The sequence below is a fragment of the Corvus moneduloides genome, chromosome 25 (genome assembly GCF_009650955.1).
Source record: "Corvus moneduloides isolate bCorMon1 chromosome 25, bCorMon1.pri, whole genome shotgun sequence".
NCBI lineage: Eukaryota > Metazoa > Chordata > Aves > Passeriformes > Corvidae > Corvus > Corvus moneduloides.
In genome coordinates, this window is record NC_045500.1 from 2879517 (window position 1) to 2892251 (window position 12735).

Genomic DNA, 12735 nt, shown 5'->3' on the forward strand with positions numbered 1-12735 from the left:
AACAGCTGGACGGGCAGGGCACTGCGCCTGGCATCCTCTAAGGCTACCTTGGCCACGTGCCTTCTTACTGCCTCTAATAAATGGCACATCCCTGGTGCCAGCCCAGCTGGGGAGCAGCAGAAAGGGAGACTGGAAGGGCTTTGCTCCAGCTCAGAAGTGGGTGGAAAATTGCTCCCTTGTTGCCTGAAATTTCACCATTTGAAATATCTCCCCCTTTCTGCGCTGTCCTGTTGGAGCCACTCTACTCTGAATGCTCACCAAGCCAGCACCAAAGCCAGAGCAGCTCTGGTTCTGAAGAGCCAAGGATATTTAGCTGGGCTGGGGAAGACCTGGGGCCAAATCCCTTGTAAAAACTAATTGTACACCCACTAGAAGAGCTGCAAAAGAGAAAGCCAGCCCAGCCTGGCCTGGGGAAGAGCTCTGTGCGGGCTGAGGGATAAGGGCAACACAGGGATCAAAGGTCACAGCACTCCCTTCCTCAGCTGGGGCTCCTCCTCCTCCTCGAAACAGCATCCTCAAGATAAGCAAGCTTCCCAGAGCCAAGCAAAGAGTGCGCCTGCACTCTGTGAGTGAAGATAACAAAATAAACATTTTTCATGGGGAAAAAAATGTGGGAAAATTTCCAAGAGGCTCCGTAAAAGCCGTAAGCATCCCATCTATTCCCCTAAGACAACTCCACACCTGGCACTTCCCAGCACATTTTCCATCCGTAGCTTTGCCATAGGGCTATAAATCCACTATCTTTGGCTGAAATTGCTCTGGTTTTATACCAGCCTAAGCCAGCAGAGACTGAGCTGGGGAACCGTGGTCCAAAGGCCAGGATGCTCACCCTTAACTCAGTCCAAAGGCACAAGGGGTTTTCAGCCTGGGGTTAAGATAAAGGTAGGATTAACACATAGCATCTCAAATCTCCCAGCTGTCAGCTTGTATCACAGCTTTAGTTTTTTATTAAAAACATAATTTCCTGCTGTATTTAATCACGGCAAGGTCATTTCAGTGACAGTTGTCAGCATCCTGGCCAAGGAGCCAGAGGAGCAGAGCCCTGGCCTGCTGGCCAGATGAAAGGAGGAGATGCTGGGTTTTATTTCCTTGTTTTCAATTGAGAGGTGCCTACCTCGGTGTGCAGATTAAGGTGCGGGTGGGCCAGTGTCAGCCCCCCATGGGCAGAGATGGGAAGCTGCCTCTTGCTCTGCTCATCAGGAGCCCCGAGGAGAGAAATTGCATAGTTCTCCCTGCAGGCCTCTGCCCACCTCGAACCAATTTCTGCTCCTTTTAATTCAATTCAGCTCCTCCTGACCTTGGCTGGCTGGAGTTGCAGAGTTTCTCTCAACAGATAGCACCAATTACAGAGGTGTGAAAATGGAAGGTTTTCAATTCGGAGAACAAACCCAAGAAACAGGTACTTTATTGAACTGAGAATCAGGGGATGGGGGATCTGGCATGGGCATGGGCTCAGCAATATCACCTGTGCTCGCTCTAAAAACCAAATTCTGGGGCTGATCCCTCCAAGAGCAAAGACATCCCCGGGGCTGGGGTGGCAAATGCCAGCAGAGGTGCAGGTTCAGGTGTGCAGAGCCGATGGCACCTGGAGCTGAGGGACACAGAAGCCAGCGCTACATCCCTGGCACAACGCCTCGCTCGTTAGCAGCTGCATGCTCGTGCATTCCCCACCGGGCTGATTCCAGACCCTCGGAATCAGATCCGACACATCTGACACAAACTGAGTTTGCTTCCCCACAGCAGATCCTGGCTGGACTGACTCTGCAGCATCTGCAGCCCAGTCCATCCATTGGGCACAGCAGCACCTCCCTCCACACCACTCTGCTGTGACACCACATTTTGTCCTCCCACAAAACCGAGGACCGTGGGTCAAGCCTCTGGACACACGAGTGGCAGCACGAGCCTGGTCAGATCTGGGTAGGAGAGCTCTGGCAGGATGGTGGAGCTGCCTGACAGCCTCAGCAGTGAGATCAGCACATGGGCTGACTTTAGAAAAACTGCACAGTACAGCCTGTGATGATCAGAGAGTCGCCAGACAAAAGCGGGAATGTTCAGTTCATGGGAAGGAGGCAGGGATAAGCACTTCCCTGAGCTGAGCTCACTGAAGCTCTTTGCCCAACATGCCCTGATGCTAAAAAAAAACCCCAAAAAAGTGAAGTAAGAAGTCCTAAATGCCCAGGATAGAAAATGGGGTTACACTCACGGGAAGCAGAACCACTGAGTACGGTCCCCCACCATCTCTGGATGTTTCCAGGTACCTCACAGGCTGCAAGGATGCAAAAAAGCCTCCCCCAGACCTGAATATTCCCCTCTCCAGTCCTGTCTCCACCCAACTGGTCAGACCATCAGCACTATGCCCATGTGCTAATCAAGCCCCAGGGTCTCCCTTTAATCCAGACGCTGGAGACTTCTCCAGACTTCTCCCCATCCCTGAAGAGTTCAAAGCCAGGAAACCTGGTCCAGTGAAAGATGCCCCTGCCCATGGTGAGGACGTGGGATGAGATGAGTGTTAAGGTCCCTTCCAACCCACTCCATTCTGTGATTCTGTGATTCCCTTCCTTGATTAGGAAAACATCGCATTTCAAAGCTCTGCCCTAAAGGCCAACACACAAAGAGCAAGAGGATCCTGCCAGTCGGAATTTTGAGCAACTGCCTGTCCCTGCTGGCACATCTGAGCAGGCTCGGCCTCTCCTTTCAGAGTCCCAGAACTGGGGGGCCACCAAATACAAGAAGTGGCTCATTCCTGCCACTCTCTCAAGAGTTCCAGGACTCGGAGCAGCTCGGAGCGTGGTTTCCAAGCCAGTGCACGGCCCCTCCTGTGCCTCCAGCCAAGCTGTGACCGCGGCTCCTGCGGCGCTGCCCATAAATCCTGCAGCCCGGTAAACAGCGGAATTACGGTGCCCGCCATTGCTTAGCTGCCTTTGACACTAATTGCTCTGTGGAGTGTGTGCAACTGGCAACACCTTATTAAAAGTGAAATATATTATACTGTCCACTTATTGCGACTTTATAAAGATAAAGTATCCCGAGGATACAGAGTGGCTGGCAAAGGCAGCGGCTCCCGGCCTCAGAGCGGCCGGGGGATGCTGCAGCGCACGGAGCCGAGGTAGGGCAGGCACTGACAGGACAAATGTGTGCTCTCCATGAAATTCCAAAGAGTATTTCCATCTGGAGACCAAGGGCTGAGTGAAGAGCATGCTTGAGAATTTCTCCTCTCTTCATCTCCTGCTTTCAGCTCCGGGATCATCACTCTCAAACCTCAGGGGAAAGACAGGCAAAGATACAACGCGAAAGGGCAGGGAGATCAATCATGCGCTGCCCTCCTGCCAACCTGGAGAGGAGCACAGGGTGCCCCTCGACTCACAAAGTCAGGCTGATCATGAATTCACAGTTTCCTACTTCCAGACATCACTGCCTAAGCTGTGGTACAGCCTCTCCTGCCAGGACACAAACTGGGGCACCCAGTGCTCCGAGGGCGGGTCCAAGATCCTGGTGATGCTCCAGCTCCCTGTCAGGGCAGTAGAGAGATTTTAGCACCCAATGTATTGATCCTGCACTCTTTCTCCTGTGTTTCTCAAAGCAGGAAGCCAAACTCCACTGTTTCACAAGGAAAAACGCACTTCAGATTTGGAGCTACAGCAAGGACACGTCTCTTAACACGTGTCTCTGTACATGCCTTGGGCAAGTCATTTTCCCTCTTTATTCCTTGGCTCCCCTGTCTACAAAAACAGGTACAATGAAATTTCTCTCCACCGTGAAGTATTTTAAGATCTGCTGGAAACAACCACTGTGTAAGAGTGAGACCTGATATCACCGAGTTTCAGTAATAAACGTTTTGATCCAGGCCCCCCGGCCTCGTCTCACCAGGTAATTTTGGAAGAATTTTTGGGTTTATTTTGAATTGATGGGCTATTTCTGGTTGGGAACACGACAGACAGGAGGAAGGCAGACACAGGAGATGCCATCAAAGGCACTTCTGCAGCCTGCAGTGCTCACAAAGAGGTGGTGAGCAGAGAGGGCACAGAAAACCCACCCATGTGGGGTAAGTATCAGCTTCTGGGGACTTCTTTCCAGTAAAATTGAGATATTCCCCAGGCACATCACAAAAGTCATTACATCCACATCCCTCCTGTGCTGTGGAGAGTACAGATAATATTATTTATCACTTACTGGTCATCTCCCCTGTGGCAGAGAGGAGAAACCCTCCTCCCACAAGCCCATGTGGTGCACAAACAGAGCCTGCAGCCCACTTTGATTCCTGAAGGAAACGGCACGTCCTCAGCAACAGATTTGAAATATCCGGAGTCTCTGGTTCAACAAGCTCAAATTCAAGCAGGATCAATACCTTCTCACTCCTGAGGTATCAGCAGGTAATTGGGTATCGTGCAGTGATGAGTAACCTAGTTTGCTCAGAAACTGCAAACTTTAATCTTCATCCATTCCTGGTACATAGAATAGCGAGGGAGGAACAGATCAAAGGAGAACAGATCAAATTTAGCTGCATTTGGACCCAGATTGCAGAAAAAAGGACTCATTCTTAAGCAAAATGGCTCAGGCTTCTGAGGTTCAACATCTTGAGAAACTCAAGTACAACACAAGGCAGAGAAGTCACTGCTTGTCCAGTGCAGCCACCCACAACCCCAGTGCCACCTCCCCCAGGGTTTAGGCTGCTCCTGACCCCCCACCTTGGACCAGAGCCCTCTCCAAATTCACAGAGCAGCATCTAAGCACCTCAACCTCTCCAAATATCTATGACTCCCACCCCAGCCCTCTCCCCTTTTTTCCCACTTCTAGCCCTGCAATGCCCATGGCACCAGCCCTGGTGCGGGTGAGGAGAAGCTGGTCCGGCTTTCCAAGAGGGAAGGTCCCACCTCTGCCATGGAAATGAGAAGTGCCAAGGTAGACTTATGGGCAGAGCGAGACAGAAAAGCACCGGGGGCAGCAGAATGACCTATTTGACAGATTTCCCTGCCGATCAAAGCTAACTTTGCTGAGAGCTTTTGACATCTGATTAATTACGTGGCTCTGGCTCGCCTGAAAATCCCGAGTTTCCGGCAGCCCTCGCCTTTCATCCTCACAGCCCTTGGCAGCCAAACCTGCTCCCCTTGTGCCAGCAGAGGAGGGGATGGCAGGAGGTGGCTTTGCCAAAAGTCTTAGCCCATCCCTGGGAGGAAGGAGATAAGGAGGGCGAGGGACAGCCGGGGACAGAGCCCCTTTGTCTGAGGTGCCTTTTGTCACGGGGAGATAGGAGGAGGCTGCCGTGTGCTGACATTTCAGTGACCAAATTAAAATGCACCGCCACAGAGACTAAATGTCATTAGCCTCATTAGAAGTGATTGCATTAAAATAAACAACAAAAAGAAAAAAAAAATTGAAGTGGAAATTAGCCAATGCCATTAAATGAAATAAATAAATGGGGAGATCCAGCGAGGACTGCACAGCCGATGCCAAGGGAGCGGTGAGTAAGGGAGGGGCACAGTGGGAGCAGCCAAGGTCTCCACGAGCTCTGCTGCCACCCAGGAATGTGATGAGACAAGTCCACTGCTGGTGTGGCCCCAAACGGAGCTGCCTCTTTGGGACAAGTCTGTGGGGTCCCAGTCTATGGAGTCTTTGGGGCTTCCAGACTGTTCCAGGTTGGCTTTAAGGACCTCAACGCCCACATCCCCCGGGGCTGGCTCTGCGGGCACTGCTCTGCCAGCACCTCTGCATCCCGAGGGATGCACCCCGCGTGCTGCTCTCGCAGGAAGGAGGATTCTTTAAGCAGCGTCCAGGTTTCTCTTGGATGCTTCCCAGTCAATTACCGGCCAACACCAACTGCATTTGGCTGATGTGGTGTGACAGGACCGCCACGCGAGGTGGAAGGCTTGGTGAAAGAAGTGCTGCTTTGTCCTTGGGAAGAGAGGAATTCTTCCTCTAGCCCCCTCTTGCTATGCAAACGCCATTTCCTTTGGGGCGGGAGAAGTCATCAGAGGGCCCTTGCAAGATCCTGCTTATGACAGAGCAGATTTGAAAGCCCAGAGATCTCCTTCCCCCTCCTTCCCTTCTGTCAAAAATTATAATCATCATTTTCCAGCCTGCTGAACAATCAAAGCGTGGCCTATATTTGCTGGAGCTCCTTCCACATGCTGCATGCATAGCAACAAGTCCAGGAAACAAAAGCCAGAAGTAAAGAGTTGGGAGAGAGGAGGCAAAGGGCTGGCAAAGGGACAGCAGGGGGACACTGCTCGGAAAACATGTGGGGAACGGCCTGGCGCAGCCCAGTTTCACCAGTTTGGAGCTGCTCTGAGGGCCAAAGCCCCGCATGAAGACCTCTTCTTCCATCCTCTGCAAGGAGCATGGGAATACGCATGCCTGGGAAGTTTGGTTAGTGGAAAGGCCAGTTCCAGATGGAAGCCCAAGCCCTCCTGCTGCAGGGTCAGCTGGTCCTCGTGTGGCTGAGGAGCCAGGAGGAGCAACCCATGGGGTGAGCCACACAGGACAAAGCCACATGAAGCATGGGTAACCCCAGCTGCTCTCCTGGGAATCCCTCAACCTCTGGAAAACCCCACCAGTGCACCAGCTCTGCTCAACACTGCAGACATCCCCCTTAGCTTTGCTGTCCAGGCAGTCTGAGCTGCTGAGGTCCCGGTCCCAGCATCCCATCCTGAAGTACAGAGCTCACAGGGAAGCTTTCCTGGGCTGCCCCTTCCCTGCACTTTGCAGCCCGCTTCAGTCTCCAGAGCAGTCAATCCAGCACTTTTCACTAGCGCTGAATACACAGAAAAGTAAACCTAAAAATATCTCCTCTTTTTCCCCCTTCCTTGCCTCATCTCACACGTGTCCCTGGCGCACATGACTCTGCCGCACAGGCAACAGGTTCAACTTCCCAAAAACAGCTCCTCCCAAGGAGATGGCTCTCGACACTGATGGGTCCCTGCAGTACCTGAGCGTCCCAAACCACTGCCCTCAGCTGTCTGAGCCTAAGGTGGAACTAAAGGGAGAATCCCCAGCTCCCACCCAGCCAGACCCTGCAACACCTGGGCTCGGGGTGACACATCCCCTGCCACCCTCACCGGACAAGCCACCTTGCCTGGTGACCCTTAGAGGGTGAAAACATGATCTCAGAGCTTTGGAGAAGCAGGCAGGGAAGTGTTTCTTCCCTCTAAGCATAAAACGAAGAGGAGCTCCCTGGAAAAACCCACCCACGGAGCAGCAAGTGTCAAAGCCAACTCTGTTATGTGCTGTTGCCGCACTGGTAATTATAAGTACCGTGCCTTCATTAGGCAAAGATGACTGGGAGGCAAGGAGATTTGCAGCAAAGCTGTTATTATTTTTAAGTTTAAACAAAGAGGAGAAGTGTGACAGCTGAAATCACTCCCCATCCTGCACACACCAGCAGCCGAGAGCATCTCAGGAGATGCTCGTAGGTAAGAAGGGTTCAGGATCAGTGCCCAGTTTTGCCTAACTGGGGAGGGGAAAAGGCAGGGTTGCAAAGCTGGGGGTAACCCCAGGGTCGTGAAGGAGATCACAGATAAAAACCAGCAAGCTTTTCTCTATCCTCACCTGACTGAAGCAGAAGGATCCTCCTGGGTACCCTGCTCCCCCCAAACCGGTCAGGGCTCATCGCAGCACCCCAACAGCCTCACTCATCAACTTCGGTTTCTTACCAAGCAAAGCACAAACTCCAAATTTCATATTCAAGTGTAAAATACGAACACAGCTGTTTATGCAGCTCAGAATTCACCATAACCAAATATTCAAGCCTTTGGAGAAGATTTTCAAAGGCGTCAGTTAAGGCACACAGCTCCCATCGGTGCCTTTGAAACATCTCTCCCTTTTCAGTCTTTCACAGGGATTCGCACCAGCAAAAGCTCCTCCACCCGGCCGTCTGCAACCACGGAATGCACAAAGGAGACGCTGTCAAAGAGAAGCTGCTGGAAAATGCAAAGCAAGGTTCAGCACTTTGGGGCATCCTGAAAGGCAGCTGCCAGAGCCACCAGCCCCGAAACCCACAGTCCCCAGGGCAAATTGTTCTGGGAACTTGCACTGGGGGGTTTTGCACAGAGCAAGAGTCGCGTGTGCCTCTTTTCCCATCACACTCCCTCCCCACATCGTTTGGAAATGACAGCGAGGGCTGCTCCTCCCCAGCAGAAATAAAACCTCCTCTTAGAGACCAGCACCGACCTTTTCCCTGTCCTGGGAGCCAGGGGATGGAGAAACCACCCTCTGACAGGGAAACTACAGGCCAGGCCTCAGGCAGAGGCAGAGGAAGACCAGACAGTGTTTTTGGGCTCACACCCCATCCTGCTTGGACATCTTCTGCAGCTTCCCTGGCTCGTGGAAGACTGATGGTTGCACTGCCTTATCCACACCTATCCCCAGCCTTTGGGAGAGGACAGAAAATCCCTTTAAGCCCCTCTTGCTCATATTGAAATGACACTAAAGCAGAACTAATGTGCTCCAGGTACTTATTCTCAGGCTTAGTTGCAGGGATCAGCAGCCCTCCACTAGCCCAGCATCCCCCACCGGAGAGAGGTGACGGTCATGTCACAGGCAGTGGGAAAAGTGTGCTCCTGCAACAGGGACTGCTTTGGGAAGGGATGGGAAGATGTTTTTGATGCCTGCAATGTCTACCTTGTAAATTTAGACAGATTTTACAACCACCACCAAAGCCAGGCTGCCTCAGCACAGATGAGGTCGCACAGAGTCTCTGGGAGGATGCAGAAAGCAGGTCCTGGGTGCAAGGGTGATGGGGGAGCACAGGGGGACACCCCAAGCTCTACAAGCTTCACCTTGAACCCAGTGCCCTGGAGCAGTGAAAACCGGGATTGCCCATCTCTGCCTGCACTGCCACATTTCTGACCTCTGAAAGGAGCCACTGCCATGACAAGTAATTTCCCCCAGCCTGCAAAGGAAGCAATATAAATGTCTGAAGAGGCTGATGAGCATTGATTTTTGCCACCTGTAGAGCCATGATGTCACCCTGTAACTGCAGCTCAGCCAAATAGGTTCCCCCCGCCCCAAATTCCTTCTCCGTCACAGCCCACCCTCATCTCAAAACAGCAGCACCCACAATGCCCAGCAGCTCAAAGCGTTTGCCAACAGCTTGACAATTAAATTACCCACTCACCTCCCTATCCTGCAGTGCTGGGCTCATTAAAAATCCTAAGCATCCTTCCTACCTCAGAGAGCAACCTATGTCCAGGAATCTGCCTCCCCCAAGGCTCCAGATGACAACAGCATTAAGCCCTCAAAATTATTTTAGATAGAAACTTGTCTTACAAAGAAATAAAAAGCTGCAGAGTAAGACGCTCTCCATGACCAGAGGGGTCAGGGTTTCATTATTGCATTAACCTTTTGTGTCTTTAGATTCCATGAGAGTAAATTGGTAACGAGACGACACGAGACCCAATGGGAAAAATGCGTCTTTCCTAACAAAAATAAGAGAAGTGGGGAAGGACAGAGGTTGGGAGCAGGAGAAAGAGGAAAAACTGGCAAATAAGCTATTATGGCTAATAATAACTTTGTGATGCTATTTTCTGCAGGAGCCTTCAAGTTGTGATGTTTCCCTTCACTCTAATTACACCTTCTAAAAGCAGGTTCCCTTCTCACTTTAACCACCCCGTGTGAAACTCCCGCAGGATTCGGATAAAAACGGAAAGGGAAAGAGCTTGCTCTTCAGAAACAGCCTCTGCATATCCCAGGGGAGCGTCACCTGTATAAAACCCTTGGGATTACGCCTGCAAATAATAAACAGCTCAAAAAAAACCCCACTTTGGGAAGGTGGAGGGTCCAACAGGCAGCAGGGACCATTCACCTTCCCTCTGCCATCCATGACTTTGCCAACACAACTCGTGTTCCATGACTGAAATTACTGCTGGGACAGGCTGGGCAGGGAGGGAAGACATCCAACCTCTGCAAGCCAGGCACAAATACAAAGGATTGGAGGAGTTCAAATCCAGGGCAGGAAGGCAAAGCACCAAGAAGCCCAGAGTATTTCCCTTCCTCTAATGCAGGCAGAAGGGTTTGGATTGATGGATTAAGGGCTGAGCCCAGCCAGGCAAAGCCCTGGGCTGGTTTAGCTCGGGGGACATCCAAAGCCAAAGCAGATATTGCTGCTTCATGGAAGTAAGAAGGGAAAGCTACAACTGCATAAATGTGGAACAAGAAGCCTCTCCCAAGCTTCTAGGGGCTTAATTGCAGGGGCCTTTTCCTTCCCTGGCACACACAGAGGCCAGAGCCAGCCCAGGCCTTGGCTTGGCCTTGGCCCAAACAGCCACATCCTGAGGAAACTGCAGCAGGACACCAGCAAACAGCAAATGTGCCCTGTCAGGCCTCTGCCAGCTCCTGCAGCTTAAGGACATCTCGATGACAGCCCATCAAGTGCCACACGTCCTCCCATTTGGCCCGCACGGCTGCCTCCATCCATTTCTTTGCAATTCCAACCCACAGAACCTCATCCAGCAAGAGGGTGAAAGAGCCAGCGCTCTACTCAGCGCAGCCCTGCTGAGGCACGCCTGCCCCCACACCAGGCACACCTGCCCTGTCCTGCTCAAGATCTATTTTCAAAAAATCCCCTTAACGTGCACGAAGTCAGGCAGCTCAGACAGCCACGGCTCCCTCGTGCTCACGTGCTAAAATACAGATGCACCATTTTGGTTCCTGGTGTTGCTGAGGAGCTCGAGGCTCTGCTGTCAAGGGTTCTCCACCGCTGCTCCCCAGCCAGCCGAAGCTCAGTCCGGGGAGTAGCGCTGACCCCAGTGCTGATGCCCGTCCCAGCCTCCTGCCATCCCACGGAGTGGTACCCAGCCCATTCCAGGGGGTCTCGTACCCACTGATCTGCTCACGTTGCACTGTGACAGCTCCAAAGGACCCTGGGATGTGGCTGGTCCCATGGCAGAAGCCTCCACAAGCAAGTTTTAGCCCGAGAATCCTCATGTTCAGCACTGCTGTGGGCAGAGCTGTTTACCAGCTGTGACACGAGTAACCTCTCGCCGCCAGCCTCACCCTCTTGCCACACACACCACCCTGCACAGCAAAGCCCTAAACCATGGGCAGCTGCTGAAATCACAGCCGTGCCTCTCCCTGCCCTCCCGAGCCCAGCAGAATTCTCCCCGGCTATCATGAAAAACACACGTTGGGTTAAGATCGGATCCGAGCCTCAACACCCAGTCCCCATCAGCTTGCACAGGGATGACAATCTTTCCAGCTGCTAAAAGTGCACATCATCATCAAAAATATGCCGGTGACTTGCTCCCCCCGGCGCTCAGCTCTGCTGTCCACCCCCACCGCCACCCTCGGTGGATGCAGCGCTCGCTGCCCCGCGAGCATCAGCACGGAGCCAGCGCTGGATCCAAACCCAGCATCTCCCCCCGGCAAGCCGTGGGGACGAGGCCAAGCCACATCTCGGGAGCCACCCGCTCAGTTCACAGAGGTTGCGGCACCGGCACGGCCTCCCCAGGTGCCTGGATTGAGGCGGGGGGCTCATTTTCACTTTGTAAAAGGGAGCGAGGGGCACGCAGCGAGTTTGCCTGGCAGGAATCGGGGAAGCACGGATGAGGGGAGCGCAGGGAATAGCAAGACAGCTCTCAAAAGAGGGAGGGCACAGCAGGTGCTCAACTCTGAAGGGGGAAAACTGCATGAGCCCATCATTGGAGGCAGAGGTTGCCCGAGGGGACAGACCCTCCCCAGCTCGGGGGCTGTAGGTGCCGGCACCGCTCAGGTACCGGCGGCTCGGTGCCCACCTGGGGGTCCAGCACGGCTCTCGGAGCCCCTCACTGGGAGCACTGGGCAATCCCCCGCTGCAGAGCAACTCGCTGCCTGCCTGCATGTGCGCGTTCGTGCGCAATGTGCGCCGAGCCCGGGTCCCCGGCGCGCAGACCCCGCTCGGCTCTCCCACCTGCGAGCCCCTGCCCTCCCATCCGCTGGAGAAAAAGCTTTCTGCGCTACCTGGGATGAAGAGCAGGGCAGTGGTGGCCGTGAAGACGATCCAGCAGGCAGGATGGTACATCTTGGAGCTGCGGTAGGCGAGCGGCTGCTGTGCTTGCTGCTTGCTGCTGCCGCCGCTGCTTTTCCTCTGCGCTGAATTCTGAGCAGGTTTAAATCCAATGTTTGCAGAGGAAGGGAGACGGAGTTGGCGAGCTGGAGAGAGAAGGGAACAGGCAGTCAGGGTGTCTGATCTCCCCTTGCACACGCACACACTCTCGCACACAACTGGCAGCAGGAGCACCAGGCTCCGTGCGTGCATCGGGAGCGCAGACCTCCTACCGGGCACCCATTGGCTCAGGATGCTGACTGACACACGCACACCCGCTCTTCTGCGGGCTTCGCTCCGCAACCGGGGAGTTAAATGCAGGCATCGACCCCCCGCGCATCCCTCCCGGCACCAGCTGGTGCCCGGGATGCAGGGAGCAGCCCCGGGATGGAGGGAGCAGCCCCGGGATGGAGGGAGCAGCCGCGGCAGGCAGGGAGCCCCGGGAGGCAGGGAGCAGCCTCGGCAGGCAGGGAGCAGCCCTGGGATGGAGGGAGCAGCCCCGGGATGGAGGGAGCAGCCCTGGGATGGAGGGAGCAGCCCTGGGATGGAGGGAGCAGCCCCGGGATGCAGGGAGCAGCCCTGGGAGGCAGGGAGCAGCCCTGGGAGGCAGGGAGCAGCCGCGGGATGGAGGGAGCAGCCCTGGGAGGCAGGGAGCAGCCGCGGGATGGAGGGAGCAGCCCCGGGATGGAGGGAGCAGCCCCGGGATGCAGGGAGCAGCCCCC

The 12735-nt window shown here is 54.0% G+C and overlaps 1 protein-coding gene across 2 annotated transcripts in view; it reads right to left on the reverse strand.

Annotated features, from left to right (window-relative positions):
* Positions 1–12240, reverse strand: part of LOC116455708 (opioid-binding protein/cell adhesion molecule homolog) — a 294183-nt gene extending 281943 nt beyond the window's left edge. For both annotated transcript variants that reach the window (XM_032133915.1, XM_032133914.1), the window contains exon 1: positions 11929–12240. In XM_032133915.1, coding sequence (XP_031989806.1) covers positions 11929–12226 — 298 coding nt within the window. In that variant the 5' untranslated portion in view covers positions 12227–12240. The remainder of the gene's footprint in view (positions 1–11928) is intronic.
* Positions 12241–12735: the final 495 nt, after the last annotated feature.